At 56.4% G+C, this 17,985-nt stretch overlaps 1 protein-coding gene across 8 annotated transcripts in view; it reads right to left on the bottom strand.

The window, feature by feature from the left end:
* Positions 1 to 8,425: 8,425 nt before the first annotated feature.
* The window catches only part of IQSEC3 (IQ motif and Sec7 domain ArfGEF 3), a 112,990-nt gene continuing 103,430 nt past the window's right edge, over positions 8,426 to 17,985 (bottom strand). For 2 of the 8 annotated variants that reach the window (XM_054526627.2, XM_054526633.2), the window contains exons 12-15: positions 17,630 to 17,722; positions 15,572 to 15,621; positions 11,892 to 12,203; positions 8,426 to 11,585 (exon numbers count right to left, since the gene is read on the bottom strand). In XM_054526627.2, coding sequence (XP_054382602.1) covers positions 11,451 to 11,585; positions 11,892 to 12,203; positions 15,572 to 15,621; positions 17,630 to 17,722 — 590 coding nt within the window. In that variant the 3' untranslated portion in view covers positions 8,426 to 11,450. Of the gene's footprint in view, positions 12,204 to 15,406; positions 15,487 to 15,571; positions 15,622 to 17,629; positions 17,723 to 17,985 lie in introns of all 8 variants that reach the window. The other 6 variants (XM_054526630.1, XM_054526629.1, XM_024256867.2 and 3 more) reach the window with 6 other exon arrangements.

Genomic DNA, 17,985 nt, shown 5'->3' with positions numbered 1-17,985 from the left:
CTGCGAGGGTCTGTGGCTTCATTCTTAAAGTCAGTGAAATCAGAACCCACTCATTCTGGACACACTTTCATTTTATCTCCTTTGGTGTGTGAGTTGCAGACTGGTGCACAGAGGCCAAATCTGGCAGTTACAATTTGGCCAGTGTGGCATGAAAAAATTGATTTTTGCAGCAGAAGTCCTCAGGCACTCTGTACTTTGCCACAGGCTCCCCGCTTCATGTCACACCTGGCTTTTTCACATATTCGTTTTTGCAGGCATTTGAATTCATCACCTGTGCCCTAGTGGGGGAAGTGAACTTTGGGCAGGGGAGGGAACAGGAGCCCTTGGGTGCGGTGCAAGGGACAGCAGAGGCAGTGGTCGGGGGGTCATGGTGCCTCCAAAGGGGTGGTAGCAGGGTGACCACAGGCTCCAGCATGCTCCTGTGTAGCCCTCACATCCTATGATGCTATTCATCCATTAATCTTGGATCAAGTCCCTTTCCCACCTGGACTCTCCTGAAGAAGGGTAGTGGCTACCTCTAATTTCAGAGCTACATCTCAATAGATGTGCTACATCAGCAGCGCCCATGTGGCAGAGTGTACACCAAAGCTTAACTGTCTGCGGGGACAGTTGACCCACTAGAGAGGCCCACGTGGAATCGAGGCCTCCCACCAATGGTCAACAGCAGCAGCTTACTGCAAGCTGAATACACTGCGTGGAAGTGTATCCTCCCAGCTGGCCAAGGCTTCTAGGGGCGGCAGCCCTGGCTGGGATAGGAACTGCAGACTTACAGAGGCCCTGAGCCAGAAATGCCCAGCCAAGTGGGCCCCAAATGCCTGACCCCAGTGAGAGGTGAGAAATGCATACGGTTGTTTTAAGCCGTAAGCTTTGGGGTGATTTTTTCCACAGCAGTAGGTAACTAATACCCACGCTTGGATCCAATTGCTCACAGTTCCTTCACCTGGCTGACAGCTGCTGTGGCTGCCGGTGGAAGGCCTTGGCTCCTCCGACGTGGGCTCTCTGTTGGGTCAAGTGTGCCCCTGGACAGCTGAGCTTTAGCATGCACTGTGGCCTGTGGGTGCTGTCGTGGCCACTTCCCAGAGCGCAAGAGTCACCCTCTTTGAGGGTCAGGCGTGGCCCCTCGTCAGAGGCATCCCTCAGCCTCCTGGTCCCCTTCTGCCTGAGCCTCCTGCCTCTCTCCCACAGCCTCACCTCCTCTGACCCCTCCAGAGCCCTTTCCTGACCCTGGGCTCACCCTCTTCTTGCTGTGAGGAGGTGAAGACTGGCTGTCTCTGTCCCTGCCACCTCCGTGCTCACATGGCCCAGCTTCCTGGCGACCCAGCCCTTGAAGCCTCCCTGCAGGTTCTGCTGCTCAGTGAAGCAACGAGGGCTGATTGGATCTGACAGGGCTGAGAAGCTTGTTAACCACCCATTGATGCAGCGGCCATGGAAGGATGTGTTTGCCAAACAGGATGGGGAGAGATGAGAGCCAAGCCTGGCAGGTGGCACAGGGTTGAGGTGGGTCAGTGTCTTGGGCCCCGGGAACCCGCACTCCAGTGCCCTCTGCTTCAAGTCTGGCCACAGCAGGGGCAGATTGCCTGTCAGGTCTGAGGAGCCTGCTGGCACGTGACTGGGAAGTAACTGATTGGGGAGGCGAGTGCAAGTTGCCAGATGATGCCACAGACAGAGAGGGGAGCTTGCTCCCTGCCAAGGCTGAGCCCTTGCAGGCCCCTGTGCCTCCACAGGGTCAGTGCCCAACCCATGGCTATAACAAGAGTCTAGCCGAAACTTCTGGTGCAGTCACATTCTGAGGCTTTTTCTGCCCAAGCAAATCTCACTAACACACAGAGGGTGGCTGTCACATCCAAAAGGCCCTGGCCCCGAGGCCAGAACTCTGATGCTGCGCCCCAGCATGAGGGACTCAAAGTGGGCAAGTCCCTTCCCCAAGCAGGACTCAGTCCCCATCTCATTAAGACCCCGGCACACGGAGCAAGCGAAGGTAGGCAGAGTGGATCCTCAACAAGTGCAGTTGGAATTTGGGTCTGTCACTGAGAGGGGGTTCCGGGGAGCAGGACAGAGAGCAGCCATGACGGCGGGTGGGGCGGGGGCAGCCGCCTTCCCCAGCCAGCTGTCCGGAGACCTGGGCTCCCTGCCCAGCCTCAGCCTTTTCCTCTGGGTTAAAGTTGTTTTTTTCTTCTTGGTTCTTTAGGGTGTTTTACGTAGACGCTCAGACTGTCTGGAAATAATGACAGTTTTATTTCTCCGATCATGATTCTTTTTCTTATCTTCCTTCACTTGGTAACTAGAAGTGGTGGCAGCAGGCACTCTTGCTTCCTTCCTCGTTTTGACAGGAACCCTAACATTTCATTAGTAAGTATGATGGCTGATGATTTTTTTTTTTTTTTTCTGAGACACGTTTCATTCTGTCGCCCAGGCTGGAGCGCAGTGGCTTGATCTCAGCTCACTACAACCTCTGCCTCCTGGGTTCAAGCAATTCTGCTTCTGCCTCCCCAGTAGCTGGATTACAGGCATGTGCCACTATACTTGGCTAATTTTTGTATTTTTAGTAGAGATGGGGTTTCACTGGGTTGGCCAGGCTGGTCCGGAACTCCTGACCTCAAGTGATCCACCCACCTCGGCCTCCCAAAGTGCTGGGATTACAGGTGTGAGCCACCATGCCCGGCCAGCTGATGATTTTTTATAGATACCGTTTATTAGGCTATGAAGTGTTTTCCGTTCCAAGTTCTATAGGTTTTTTTCAAATCAGTAGTAAGGGTTGAATTTTATGGATTGCTTTTTCTGCATCTATTGAGATGATCATATTGTTTTTCTCATTTAATTTGTCAATGCAACAAATTATATTATTATATTTTTCTAATATTTAATCATCTTTTCATTCTTGGGGCGAACCCTACTTGGTTATGGCATATCTTTTTCTGTTATTCAATACTAGGTTCAGTTTGCTAATATTGTGTTTACAATTTCTGAATTTATGCCCATAAGCAAGATTGGTTGGTAGTCTTCTTTGTCTCATACCATCCTTGTCTGCTTTGGTTTTTAAGATTACACTAGGCTCATGAAAAGGAGTTTGGAGATGTTCTGTTTCTCTTTTCTGAAAGAGTTAATACGATATTGGAATTATCTGTTCCTTGAAGTGTAGTAGAATTTTGTAAAATCATCTGGCTGGGTGTTGTGTGTGTGATTTTTCTTGGGGGTGGGGGCTGGGCGATGGTGAATAGACTTTCCTTCTTTTTTATTTTTTTTTTTGAGACACAGTCTCACTCTGTCACCCAGGCTGGAGTGACGTTAATTTTTTGTATTTTTGGTAGAGACGAGATTTCACGACGTTGCTCAGGCTGGTCTCGAAACCCTGAACTCAAGTGATCTGCCCACCTCGGCTTCCCAGAGTGCTGGGATTACAGGCTTGAGCCACCATACCTGGCCCTCTTTTCTTTTTTTTTTTCTTTTGAAACAGGGTCTCGCTCTGTTGCCCAGGTTGGAGTTCAATGGTGCAGTCATGGTTCACTGCATCAACCTCCTGGGCTCAAGTGATCTTCCCACCTCAGCCTTCGAATAGCTGGGACTACAGTTGCATACCACCATGCCTAGCTTATTTTTAAAATTTGTGTATAGATGGGGGTCTCATTATGTTGCCCAGGCTGGTCTTGAACTCCTGGCTTCAAGTGATCCTCCTGCCTTGGCCTCCCGAAGTGCTGGGATTCCTGGCCCTAAGACTTGCAATTACCTATTCCACTTTAATTTAATGGTTATACATCCCAAATTTTCTCTTTGTTCTTGAGCAAGATTTGGTAAGATATTTTTCTAGGACAGTGTTCATCTTGTGGAGGGTTTCAAAATTATTGCCATAGGTTTATAGTTTATTCAAAGTATTTTATTTTGAAAATCTCTGCAGCATTCATAGTTACGTTCTCCCTGTTGGTCCTCGAGTTATTTATTTGTGCCGTCTCTTTTTTTCATGATAGTCTTATCAGAGGTTTGTCAACTTCATTAGTCATTTCTTAGAACTAACTTTTGGTTTTGTTCATCTTTTCTATTGTATGTATGTTTTCTATTTTATCACTTCTGCTTTTGTCTTTATTATTTCTTTCCTTTGGGCTTATTCTGTTCTTCGTTTTTAACCTCTTAAGTGAAGTAGTCCCCTTAGCCATGGAAGGGTGCCTGGCCTGTGACTCAGCCTGCAGGCCTGGCACTGCTCTGTGACTCTCCTGCCTTCCATTCCCTCTGAGGGTGCAGGGAGGGAGGCTGACGCCTACCCCAGGTGTCTCAGAAGGAAAGGGGATTAGGGTTTCTTGAGGAAAGGAGGGCAAGGCAGGTCTGTCTAGGCAGCTGGAAACGTGGGAGTAACAGCCAGGTCGTCTTCCCAGCAGCCGGTTCCCACAGTTTTCCCAGAGCCAGGCTTGAGGTCACTTAGTCCTCAGGGTCATGGGAGCAGGAAGCGCTGAGGTGCTAGGGGCCGGCTGGTGGGTTAGGCAGCCTGGTTCCCTAGGGAGGGAACCCATGCAGCCCTGCAGGGGCACGGGAGGGAGAGTGCAGAGGAGGAAAGCACTCCCACTCCGCCCGCCCGCTGAGCTCCAGCTCCCTCTCCTCCAGCCCATCCGGAAGGGAATTCTGGCAGAACCACTTCTGGACCTGTCCCTCTGCACCCCCCATTCCAGCGCCCTCATTTAACGTCCCTGACTCTGACCTGGGCTTGGGTCTGTCTCGGGGCCTGGCTGCCGTCCTGGGACGGGAAAGGGAGCAGATCAGAACTCAGCCTGTGGCTCCAGGCCGCTGGGCTCTGGCTGGGCCTCACGTTCTCCTGGAAGGATGGAGCGTCCTTCTGGCCTGGGCGTCTTCAGACCTTCATCTGTGACCCCGGGGTCCATGTGGCTCACCCCGAGGAAGGTGAGTGAGGGGACCTGGTGCACAGGGTAGTTGACGGGTTGCTGAGTAGTGAGGAGTCCTGGCAGGAAGCAGCCCTGAGTCCCTGAGGGGCAGAGCTAAGGAGCCAAAGCCAGCACCCCCAGAGCTGCTGTCCACGAGTGACCTGAGAGCAGTGGCACTAGGAGGGCCACACCTCCCGCCTGCTGCCCCCTGCTCTAAGCAAAATGCCTCTCTTCTGTCAAAATGCCTTCTGTCATTTTGCCTCCCTTCCAGGTGTCTCCATGAGGACACCACGGGGCGGTTGGCAAGTTCTTTCATCCTGGAGTCAGCACATGTGATTGATGGTGACTCCCAGAAAGCAATGATCAATTGGCCACATCTGTCAGAGCTGGGATGGGAGGAGGCATGCCAACGGCCACAGCCATGTAGTGCCAGCCCCCTGAAGGAGAAATCAATCTCACTTCCGTTCTATGGGGTTCACGCTGAGACGTGAAAGGCTGTTAGCCCCGGACTCCTTGGGACTGCTGGGCATTAGGCCATGGAGTCATTCCATTATTTAAAAATGGCAAGCCTAAGCCGAGGTGGGTGGATCCCTTGAGGCCAGGAGTTCGAGACCAGCCTGGGCAACATAGTGAGATTCCGTCTCTACAAAGACATACAAAAATTAGCCAGGCAGTGGTGCACACCTGCAGTCTCAGTTTACTCTGGAGGCTGAGGAGACAGGATCCCTTGAGCCCAGGAGTTCAAGACTAACCTGGGCAATATAGAGAGACAGCCCATCTTTTTATTTTTATTTTTTTTTTTTTGAGACAGAGTCTCGCTGTGTTGCCCAGGCTGGAGTGCAGTGGCATGATTCCGGTTCACCGCAACCTCCGCCTCCCAGGTTCAAGCGATTCTTGTGCCTCAGCCTCCCGAGTAGCTGTGATTATAGGCTCACGCCACCATGCCTGGCTAATTTTCGTATTTTTAGTAGAGACGGGGTTTCACCATGTTGGCCAGGCTGGAGAGAGACCCCCATCTTTACAAAAATAATAATAGTAGTAATTTAAAAATCAGCAGGGCGTGGTGACATGCGTCTGTAGTCTGGGCTACTTGGGAGGCTGAGGCGGCAGGGTCCTTTCAGCCCAGGAGTTGCAGGCTGCAGTAAGCTGTGATCGTACCAGTGCACTCCAGCCTGGGCGACAGACCAAGGCCCCTTCTTTGAAACATAAATACAGGAAAAATTTGAAAATGGCAAACCTGAGCCCTCTTGGTTTGAGGCGACAGAAGAGGAGGTAGACAGGCTGCCTTGACCTGGAGTGGGCTGCTCCCCATCACTATGCAGGGTGCCTCCACAAGGCACAAGACACAAGCACGTGCTTGCTCTGGGCAGCAGTTGCCTCGGCTCAGGGTAGCTTGACTTCACTGTTGCTGGTGTGTGCTTTCTGCGGTCTACTTCAGTGGCCTGGTCTTCCTGCGGTGGCAGCTGCCCACGTAGCCTTAGCTCTGCCCCACCCCCGGCCCCATCCTTGCCTGTCCGGAGCGCCTGACTGCTCACTCTCAAGCACTTCCTCTCCTGGCCTGTGACTGTCTGCCCTGGATTTGCTAGAAGACCAATTTTGCTTTCCTCAGTAAAGATGTTTTGAAATTCATGTTTACACTTTCATAAGCTTTTTTCATGTAAGTAAACGCATATATCAGGAAACAGTTTTTTGACAAACTGTCTTGGTTTCTGCCTCATAAATATGGTCATTTGACTTGAAGTGATGGTCTCTGAACTGTTCACCTGCCCTCAGACCGGACCTTGACCTTGTTGAATTCTCTTCCTTGGAGAGGCCTTCCTTGAATGTTCACCCTAAAACAGGCTCTCCCCATCACCCCAGTGGGGTCACCATCCTCTATGTGAAGGCAGTTGCTCCATTTCTTGTTGCTGACACCCCCCAGTGTGAACTTGCCCTGTCCCCTTCACTGCATAGCCCCCAGCACCTGGAACAGTGCTCAGCAGGTGGTCACAAACTTATCGTACAGTTCACCCTGATTTCCAGCACTATCTCCTGCCCACTGCTCTCAGCCAAAAACCAGTACATCTTGGGACCCCTTACTAGGAGCATTCTAAGTCTGTGACTGATGGGTCTGACATTCTCCCATCTACAAAAGGTCATTATGGAGGGAGATGCACGGACCGTAGCTCTCCATCCCTACGGCTGATGGGCACAGAGGGGCCTGGACCACCAGACGGGCTCTATCAGAACAGGATGGTCTCCCTCTCACTGGAGGGACAAGCATTCATCCTAGATGACCTCAGGGGCCCGAGATTTGGAGAATGGTGCCATGGGCCTGCATCCGGCACAGATAGCAGCAGGGCCGTCTTGGCCCTTGGCTCTCTCCCAGGCCCGGGCTGAGCCGGTTCCCCGCAGAGTGCTCTCAAGGGGCCAGTCCTCAGCTTCCCAGGTCAGAGAATTCCCAGGATGGGACAGGTCATAGCTGGCTTCCAGCTTATTCTGGAATTTCCCATTTCTTGGTAAGAGGGTGAGGTCAAGTTTCCTTTCCCTTTAGCTGGGAACAACAGGAACCAGCCTGGGGAAGGTGCTGAAGCTACTGGGGTTTCCAGGTGTTCAGAATTCTGGTCACCAGGAGAGCTGGGTGCCCTCTCTGCGGGTGTCCTGGGGCAGCCAGTTGCTCTCCTCTGATGACTCAGCATTGCTGGAAGCGTCTCTCCTCTTTCCCTGACCAGGAGAACCACCCCATCTCGAGCCCCCATGGAGCTGAGCTGAGCATTGCACCTGGCTGTGAACAACCTGACTGAGCCCCTGCCCCTCTCCCAGTCCTCATTGCAGCCTTCCCTGCTTCCTTACAGCCACTCGGCTACTGTCATATCCATATGCTTCCCAGAACCTTGGCATCCCTTCTGGCTTCCAGTAGGGGACCTGGCACACTTTGGGGCTCAGGATATGTTTGCTGAATTGCTCTCTGTGGCTTTATGCACTGTCCCCAACAATACTCCTCTAGTCCTTTCACGGGCCCCATGGTTCCTGCATTTCAGGAAGATTGGACCCAGGGGCTGGACAAACCAGACCCTGCCACTGAAGTCAGGCTTTGGGAGCTGATGTCTGGCATGGCCAATGGCATGGACTCCCCGCACCCTGACAAACCCTCACTCTTCATTGCAGAAAGCCAAGCAGGCCAGAGGTGGTCCTCATCTCCCCCCTGGAGGTGTACTGACTGTCGTGGGGCCTCCTCCCTCCAGAGCTGCCTTTAGTCTCCATTGTAGCCTGCTTTCTGGACTGGCTGAAAGCTGTGTGTGTGTGTGGTCGGGGAGGTGGAGTGAGGGGGGTGTATGCATGTCTTACCAGGTCAGGCCCACACACATGGTGGTCAGTTTCCTAGCCCTGCTCCCAGCTCTGCCAGTGCTCACCCATCAGAAGACTTACCTTATCTTCCCACACCTGAGTCTCCCTTATTGAAGACAGGGGTTCCTAACCATGGGACATGAGTGCATTATCCTGGGGTAAAGGAATGGTGCTGCTGTGGCCAGGGGAGAGCAGCCTGAGGGCCTGAGGGCATTGGTGTCCTTCTCAAATCCTCACCAAGAGATGCTCTGATTTAAGGCGAGCCCTCCCTGCTGGGAGAGCAAAAGAAGCTGCGCCGACACAGTTTGCTCAAGTGACATCTTTCAATATAATCTCTAAAACTCTATGAATTGAACAGATAAAATACCTCTGGGCTATTTTGTTACAAAATATTTGCCATTTGGATTAGTTGCTGGGTGCAGCCACCCTGCCTTTCCCTAGAGAGGTTTCTCTCTCTTATGGGTGACAGGTGTGCGGGGAGAGGGTGCAGCAGGAGGTATGTACAGCAGACACAGGGACGGACAGACAGATGGTCATCAGGGAAGCCTAGTGGGTACAAAGAGAATCCTGGCGGGCCGTGGGGACCGGTGACGCAGGGGCTCGAAGACGCAGGGCTGATCAGTGTGTGCTGGATCAAGACACCTGTGCAGACAGGCAGGCAGGCAGGCTTCCAGGACAAGCTACTGGCAGGGCTTGCTTCAGATCTAGGGGTGGGATTTGTCCAAAAGTGGGTGGAAAACTAGTTTCATCTCCCATTCCAGACTCTGGAGTTGGGGCCGAATGGATCAAATCAGGAGAGGGACCCAGATTTCCCAAAGGTCTAGAGAGTGGATAGAGTGGGGCCATCTTGGGGTGACTAGGTCTGGGGCTCAGCACTCTACTGTCCCCACAACCTTGGGAAAGCAGGAAGGCCTGAGAGCATCCCCTACTGGCCCTCTGGGGGGCTGGAGGCCCTGCCCTGTCTGCTGCCATGGGGAGGCCCTGCCCTGTCTGCTGCCGTGGGGAGGGAGCAGGAGGCTTTTCCTAGGTCCTTGAGGTCTAGGCTCTGGGGACGGGGACAGAGAGGGCTCCCAACCTTGGCCTGGGGACTGAGCAGGGAAGGGAGGTTACAGATGTTGGGCATTTGCTTCCCCTGACAATGAGGAGGGCCAGCTGTGTCCTGCCCCAGGCCCTCAGGGGTTAAATGCCCCTCCCAGCTCAGGACTGGCTCCACAGGATGCTGACCCCGGCTGGGCTGCTTCCTGGACAGACTCCCTGTGCTGCCCGTGGGGCCCGGGGCAGCCACTGCACCAACCCAGGGGGTGGGCCTCTGCCCTGGGGCAGGGGCCCTGAGGTGCCTAAGAGTCCGGGTTCTCAGATAGAGGCCCAGATGTGTGCCAGCCCTAAGACTTGCTGGTTCCAATTTGGAAGATCGGGGCTTCAGCTGAGGTGGGAGGGAGGGCCTGGGGTTGCCGTGCCCCTCAGCAGGGGAGAGGGCACTTTGTAAGCTTGAAGAGCTGTGTGAGCAGGGGACGGGGTCCTGCCTGGCGGGCCAGGGCTGTCTGGGAGGGTGTCCCTGGCCCCCACAGCCCCCACCCCGTAAGTATATTTAGCTCATAGTTCCTATTCCCCCATACCTCGCACTCCTGCCTCTTAGTCATCGTTTTCATTCTATTTTCAGCTTCCCTCATTTTGATTCCTCCACTCCCATCCCCACAGCTCTGCCTCCTCCCAAGTCCCTGACTCCTCCTGTCCAGGCCTTCACTTTTAGGGCGATCCCTGCACTGGCTAAGGGCATCAGAGGTGTCTGAATGTGTGCACCCCATCTGTCGTCTGCTCCACTCTGAAAGGCAATGACTGGAGCATCTCTGTTACAGAAAACAGAGGGCCAGGGCAGCAAGGACACAGAGGGGCAGATGGGCTGGCAGCCACAGGGGAGAGGGCACATTGGCTGCAAGTTACAGAAACTGGGCCGACAAAGACAGGGCCAGAAATAGACTCACTGGGTGATATCACAGTGACGTCTGGGTGACCACACACACACACACGAAACGAAACTAGGTCATCTGGAACCTCCGAGAGCAGGGAATGATCCTTGCCTCCTACCTGGCCCGGCTACTGCAGGTGGGGCGGGGCGGGGGAAGGGTGGGGACATTCAAGTCCATGCCACATTTGACTCATGTTCACTGCCTCTCCCAGGAGGCCTTAACCACAGGCTCCTGCACACAGGACAGCAATGAGCTACTGCCACAGGACCGGAGCCTGGCCAGGCTTGGGACAGACACGTCCTGATAGGGCCTGACTGCGCAGGCCACGGTACGGCTCCTGTGGTCTGCGGGGTGGCTGCCTCTCCTCTGGCTGGGGAGGGGCCCTTCCCCGGGCTTGGGCTCGTGGGGCCACCTAAGGCTGGCTATCCCATCTTGCTGGGCCCTGGGAGGTCAGCGAGCCCCGCTTGGGTCTCCTTTGCAATTTTGAGGGTCCAGGGACTCTTGGGCACCCCTGCCGGAAGGGGGGTGTCTAGAACCTTCTAGGAGGAGGGAATATTTAAAGGCTGAGGGGCACAGGGGAAATGCATATGCCTCTGGAGCCCCTGTTTTTCTTGTCTGCACCCAAGTCCCTCCTGGCGGCCACAGACTCATGCAGGAGGGAGCCCTGCCTCGGGCCGAGCCCCCTCTCTGCTGAGCACATCACTGCCCCGTCTCCACTTCTGCCTCCACAGGGGAAGGAATGACCTGATTCTCATGCGTGTTTGCGTGCACATGCCTCTGCGCACACGGCATTGGCCGGGTATTAGCTGGGGCTGGGGAACTAAGACACTCTTTAAAAAGGTGCATTTTGCAGATACATGACCTCGCAATCCCATGGCCCTGTTGAACTGACCTACAGAGAGCCAGAAGTGCTCCCCTTCCCGCCTCCCTTTCTCCAAGCTTTTCTGGAGTCTGGGCAGCTCCTGAGGAAGCAGAGGCCCTGGGAGGAGGGGGAAGGACATAGTCATGACAGCCAACGTCCCTGGGGACCAAGGAGTAGCCTCCTGAGAGTGCCAGGCTTGGGGGCGGGGACGGCAGAAAAAGCCCCCTCCTCACTCCTCCCACCTGTCCCTCCAGGGGGTGGGAGCAACCCTCCTCCCCTCAGCGCAGCCACAGAAGCACTAGTTCCGGGCTGCGAGCCAGCCGCTTCTGTCTAGTGCTCCACTGCCGGCCGGCCCAGCCTCGTGCTGCTGCCCATGGCCCAGGGCCCCCGGGCACTAACAGACTCAAAGCCTGCAAGCTCGTTAGACCCTCAGCTCCAGTTTTCTTCAGTCCGTGGTCCAATGGGGGAAAGTGGTGGCCAGGGGAAGAGGAGGCCTCGCCGGGTCTGGCTGTGTAGGGCCCCGGGAGAGCGAGATGTGTCTTCAGATCTGGAGAGGGGGTGCAGCTGAGAAAGGGAAGGATGGTTGGATGAGGCAAACCCAGGTGCCAGGGATGGGGATTCTCTTCCCAAGATGACGGTGATCAGTGACCAGGAACGCGTCGTGCCGGGGTAAGGGGAGCAGTGGAGGGGCAGCCCAGGCCCCCCAGTGGCCGGCCCTCCTGGGACCGCAGGGTAGCGGGGCAGAGTCTACACCAGGCTCCTTGAACCACTGGAGTAGCGGCTCCGGAGCAGCAGGGAGCCTGGCGGACAGAACTGGTGAGGGTGGTTGTAGGGGGGTGGGGGCGGGGGCAGCGGAGGCTGGTGGATGACCTTGACCGGAGAGCCGGGGCCGCCCAGGGGTGTGGAGCTGCAGGAGTCAGAGGAGGACGAGGTGTAGCAGGAGAGAGCCTGGCTCAGCAGGGGCTCCATGCGGGCCAGGCAGGGCTTGTCCAGGACAATGACCTTGACGATTTGCTGGCACTGCACCAGGGTGCCCGGGGGTGTAGGTGGCGGCGGCGGCAGTGGTGGGGGCTGCTGTCTCAGGGGGCTAGGCTGCAGGTCTGGCGGCGGCACCGGCGCTCCCCTCTCGGCCCCCAGCCCGGAGTTGTGCTGGGACGTTTGAAGCCTGTTGTGAATTGACACCTAGTTTAGAAACAGCCAGAGAAGCGTGCAATGTTACAAGACTAATTCCCAGCTGCTAGGTCCCCTGGCCTGCTTCCCACTCTCAGCCCTCACTCTGACCCTCTCCCCATCTCTCCACCCTCGAGAAGACTGGGTTGTGACCCTGGCTTTTGCCCAGGGGGGAGAGAGGAGTCAAGAGGCTGGCATGTTCTGCCACTGACTGTGAGCAGCGTCGCTCTGCAGCCTCAGTCTCTTCATCTGTGAGATGGGCTCTGCGTACCTCTGCCGCCTGATTTCATGGACCTGCTGGGTGTCCTCACTTCCTTTTCCACCACACTCTGAGCTTGAAAGCAGGGGTCATAGTCTTTGCCCCTCCCCACCTCGCAGGAGTGTGTTGAGGCAAAGGAGGGCAGACCCAGGGACAGAGCCAAGCGTTTTTGAGCCTTTCCCTCTGTTCCCTCCAGCCTTGTTATAGAGAAAGGATCACTGGCACCGTCAACATCATAGAGGCCTAAACCCCAGAATGCCAGAGGGTGATCTGGACCTACCTGTCCTCCCAGACTCCCCACGGCCATGACCCTGCGTTCGAGAGCAGCCCAGACAGCCGAGGGCAGAGTCAGCTCCCCAGCTGCCATTCTGGCCCAAGCTGGGTCCTGGTTAACTTGCCTGGCTGCGGAGAGGGTCCCCAGAGAGGGCTCTAACCTTGATCCCCAAGGTGGGGCAGGAGGAGGTGGCCCAGATGGTGCTCATGAGCCCCCTCCCTCAGACCATGGAGGTCACTATGGACTAGCCTGGCCTCCCCTTGCTAGCAGCGGGAGGTGGAGGAGATGGGTGGAAGGGAGGCTAGAGGATTCTGGAAGGAGAGGGATTCAACTCCTCACACCGTTCCACCCCCAAGCTCCCCTGCCCGTGGCTATGACACCACACAACCCCCTCCAAACACCTGGGTCCTCCGGGGGAGGCTGAGACCCTCCTCCTCTCTGAGGATCTTTCTATTGGGCTGCCATCTGTCCTCGGGCAGCACCACCTGGGGCCGGCGCTCAGAGCACAGAGGGGGAAACGGAAGCTGCAGGGGAGGTACCTCATCCCAGGCCTAGACCCAGGTGGCCTAGCCCAAAACTATCCCGGAGCCCTAAACTAGCATCTCCTCATTGTAGGTGCAGTTCAGGGGGCAGCTTCCCTCCCGAGGCTCCCCAGGCCTTTGTCTGCCCTCAGTATTCATGAGCCCCACTGCCACACTCGGCATGTCACGGGCTTTATTTTTCCTTCTCAGCCTCCAACCTCAGCACATGTTCCAGGCCTGAGGTCTCCTTAAACAAACGAAGGTGCCCTGAGCCCCTCACTGTCCTTCCAAGACATGGCAGGCAGAGAGCATGGCTGGGGCCCACCTGCCTCTGGGGATCCGTCCAGGGTCCTCACTCAGGCAGAAGCCGCTGGAGGGCGCGGGCTCCTCTCCCCTCCTGCTTGTATTCTGAATTCCTCCCCAGGAGATGTGGGGCCTGAGACAGCCAGGACGGGCTTGTGCTCATCTGCCTCCCTCGCCTGGACTTAGCAGCGGCCCCCCAGGCGAATGTCTGGCTGTCCCAGTCCAGACCCACTGAGCTGTCGTCCTTCTCCCTGAAGCTCCCCATGCCGCGCCCCCTCTGGGCCACAGCCTGCACGTCCCGTTTACCTCCCCTGCTCTGGTCCCCTCCACTGCACCCCGGCCCCACCCCAGTCTGGATCCTTCCTCTTTAGTGGTAAGTGAAAAGCAGGAAGTGACAGCAAAATGTCCTCTCATCTGACCCCCTTCTCACCTCCCTGCTCATGAAAGAAGGAATGAGGGGACAGGGGAGACAGAGAATGGAACATGAGCAGCAGGTCAGGACAGCTCAGAGAAGATGGAGAAGCACCTGCCAGAGGGGCTTGGCCAGCAACGGCAGAGAGAGAGCAGAGGAGAGAGAGCCTGGGGTCCAGCTGGCTGTGGGAGGCTGCCCTCTGAGCGGGAGAGCAGAGGCTGGCAGGGCCCTGAGCTAGCTGAGGGTGGCAGCCTTGCAGATAGCCATATGCCGTTAGGGCAGGAGGGAGGAGTGCGTGGGGTTGGTTGTCCTCCTTGGGTAGCTCAGGCTAGGGCAGGGCGGGGCAGGGCTGGCAGAACAGAACAGAGGGCTGGGCGCGGGTGTGCTTATCTGCAAGGCTCACGAATGGGCAGCTGCGGAGGATGGGGAGTGGAGGGGGGCGGGGAATAGAATACCCACCCTGGGGGCTTGTCGGCTGCTGGGGCAGGAAGCTCCTCCTTGTAAAGGTGCCTCCTCCAGACACGGGTGTGTGGGGGGTGGGGGGCCGTGGGGGAGAGAGAAGACACTGAGCTCCCCCGTGGTATCCTGCTGCTTCCCAGGGCTTAGTCAGACTGGTGGGTAGGGCAGCTTCCTAAGACACCTAATGGGGGCCCCTCCGGGTTGAAGTAGGGTTGGGAAGGGAGGTGTCTGTATGAGCAGCCGGTGGCCCCGGGAGGCCAGGCAGAAAAGGAGTGGAGCTGGGACTCACTGGGGTGCAAGAGGACCCAGTGGGAGAGGGGTGGGGCTCATGAGGCTTGTAGGGGCACCTGCACACTCCTCCCATAGGTGGCACTGTGGGGGTTTGGCAGGGACCAGCTGCTGCTGGCTCTTCTGCAGTCCCTCGCTATGTGGTGTGGAGCCCGATGGGCAGCCGCCCCTCCACCACAGACAGTCTTCAGCTTATCACTCTTCCCCCAGGAAAGCCCTCAGGACAGCCCCACCCTACTCTGTCTCATTTTCTTTTGCACACATCCCTACGCCATGGCCGGCTTTCCAGATGGACCAGCTGTTCCGGGGAGGAGTTCCCCCTCCCACCCACCCCCAAGTCTCAATTCTCCAACCTAGCCCCAGGTGTCCAAGAGGGCAGGGTCTGCCCCGGAAGTGATCGTTTGGGGCCTGACCTAAGGGGTCATTCTCCGAGGGAGCCCAGGCTCCCCGCTATGGAGGGTGGGAGGACTTGGGGAAGAGGATGTGGGGTCTTCTGATACAGCAAGTGCTGGGGGGGCAGTGAGCAGTGAGCATTTGCTGGGGAGGTGGATTTGGGGGCACACAGGAAGGATGGCCCTAGGGTGTTGTGAGCTCCGTCTCCACTGTGTTAGTCTGGGAGCTCGGCCTCGGAGGGCAGCAGGCTGGGGAAAGGGGAGAAAGAGCTCGTGGCTTAATTAGGCTCTGGAACAGTGGCATTACCCATGCTAGCAGTAACTTTTAATTGTATCTCTTGAAATTGGTAAAATGGTGAGTCGGGCTGGGGAGGCATTGATTAATACCTGAGAAGAGAAACAACAGAGACGGTGAGAAGAAGAACAAGGGGGCAGGGTAGTCACTCACCTGGGCAACCAGGGCTCCACTTACCTCCACCGTGCTCTCCGCCGGCCTCTCCCTGAGCGCAGCTTCCCTTTTGGCTTTGAATGCAAAGAGCACAGGGCTCATTCTCCACTGGCTGAACCAAGCCCCTGCCCCTCCCCTGCGCCCCTCAAGCATCTCTGCAGCTAAGACTTGGGGTCACACTGCTCCTCACTGAGGTGGAGGTTGGGAGCCCCACTCTGCCGCTTAGGAGCTATGTGACCTGGGCGAGATGCTGCATCTCTCTGGGCTGCCGCAGACTAGAAGATCACTGCCGCTCTTTCTGATGTTGGCATTGTGGAATCTGATTTACGCACAGTCAAAGCCTTCCCAGTACGAACTGTGAGAGGCTTGGAGGGGCCTGGGTTGTGGGCGCCACGTTCATCAGCCTCCGTGGATCACAGGCTCCTTGAGCCTGGGCCACGCTTCTTTGCTCCCAGCCCTGCAGCCTGGCTGAGGGGGGAGGACTGAATGGGCTGAGGCCTGCACAGCACTCACCGCAGTGCCTGGCACGGTGAGAGCCGATAATGGCTCTGTAATTACTCTGAGGGCCTTCTGGCCGGCCTGGCACAGCAGCAGAGGCCCTGCGGACCCCCACGGACAGCTCATTGGCTCTTTGTGGCTGAGTCACTCCCAGCTTCCACCCCGACCCCCACAGGAGCCCCTCTCATTTCCCAACCCCTGGGGGTGCTGGTTTCCCCCTGCTGTGCTCAGCCCTCTGCTTCCTGCAGCAGGAGAGGGAGCTGCACCATTGTTTGGGAATGAGAAAGACCCCGCTGTGGAGGGGACTAAGGGACACGTCCCTGGGAACAGGCATCTGGGCCTAACCAGGGCAGGCAGCTTCCAAAAGAGAGGCAGGAAGGAATGGCAGGGAATGATACGCAGCTGAGGGCTGGCTCTGGGGTTTCACAGCTGAGAAAACAAAAGCAGCGACCCGTGCCCTGTGACCTTATAGAAATGAAGAGGCCAGCTGAGATCAGGCAGCGTGGAGAATTATGGACGCATGATGGCAGGTCAAACCCATACAGGGAAGATTCCATCACAGAATCTCCACATAGCGAAAAGAGCCCCATGTCCTGCTTGGAAAGTGAGTCTCATGTCCTCGCTGCCGTAACCAGTCCCCATGCCGCTGCCTGTTCCAAGTCAGGACTCAGGGCCAACTCTGGCGGGTCATGGACCGCATGGAGCCCACTGGAGTTTCTCAGCTCAAGCTGGCGTCTTGCTACGACCCTGGCTTTCCAGTGTTCTGCACAGGGCAGCAGGCATTTGAGAAGTGTTTGTTGAGTGTGAGAGTAAGTGACCGAGTTAACTAGTGGGTGGACAGTTGCGGATGGCTTGCTGGGATTTCACTGGGATGAGACTGAATTCTCATGCGTCTCCCCTCATTCTCTTTATCTGGGTCTGGTGGAGGGGAGGTGGTGGAAACCTTTCCTGGCCCCCTGCAGGTGGGGGTAAGGTTGGGGCAGGCCGAAGGAGGGGCCAGCTCTGGAGCCAACGTGACTCGGCTGGAGTGAGCAATTCAATTGGAGAAGTCACTAGAGAAGTGGAGTTTGAGGGTCTGTCTGGATTTGGGGTGGGCTGACCTGAGCCAGGGATCAGGAAGTGCTTGTGGCTCCTTGGTGAAGGGACTGTAGAAAGAAGAGCAAGATCCAGATCCTTCTGGTCACCCTGCCCTCTTACACTGCCTGGTTGGAGAGTGTTCCTCATGGGGTTTCTCTTGACCTCGCCTCGTCAAGACAGCCTGGCTGCAGGAGGGAAGGCCTCCCTGCTGGGGCCGGGATGCCAGGACTCTTGCCCGACTCCTCCGGGGCAGACAGTGACATCTCACATAGGCTCCAGAACTCTGGTGCAGTTTGCAAAATGGACAGACACATTTCTCTTTCGCCTTCCTCCTCACTCCCACCACTAAAGCCCATGAGATTAAAGAAGGCAAGCCTGGCGCTCCTCAGCAGACAGAAACACGCCATGGGAATGGGCACCTCTCCCTGCAGATTGCCCAGGACCCACACCCAGGGTCCCTGAGTGGCCTCCACGGGGGCTGGCGCCCTGGGCGGAGCCGAGGCTTACCTGTCGGCGATCCTTGCTTTGACTGGGGGTCCCCCTGGGCTCCGCTGGGCTTGAAGGAGAGTGTCTTTGTTCCCTGCTGCTTCTCCAGCTCCCCTAAGGAATGGAGAGGCCCGTGAGCAAGAGAAACAACCTCAGCCACACAGAGTGAGGGAGGAAATGAGGGGCAAGCGGGAAGGGGGGGATGAAGAAGAGAGGTCCCAGTACATGCTGTGAAACACGGACCTCGGGTCTGGCCCCACCACTGAATAGCAAGTTAAATACCCCCTTGGAGCCGCAGTCTCCTCATCTGCACATGGGGATGATCATATCTGCTTGAACGTCAGAGAGACACAGAAGAGGCTGATATGAGGGAGGTG

The sequence above is a fragment of the Pongo abelii genome, chromosome 10, assembly GCF_028885655.2.
Source record: "Pongo abelii isolate AG06213 chromosome 10, NHGRI_mPonAbe1-v2.0_pri, whole genome shotgun sequence".
Taxonomy (NCBI): Eukaryota; Metazoa; Chordata; class Mammalia; order Primates; family Hominidae; genus Pongo; species Pongo abelii.
This window is presented reverse-complemented; position numbering and strand designations above follow the sequence as displayed.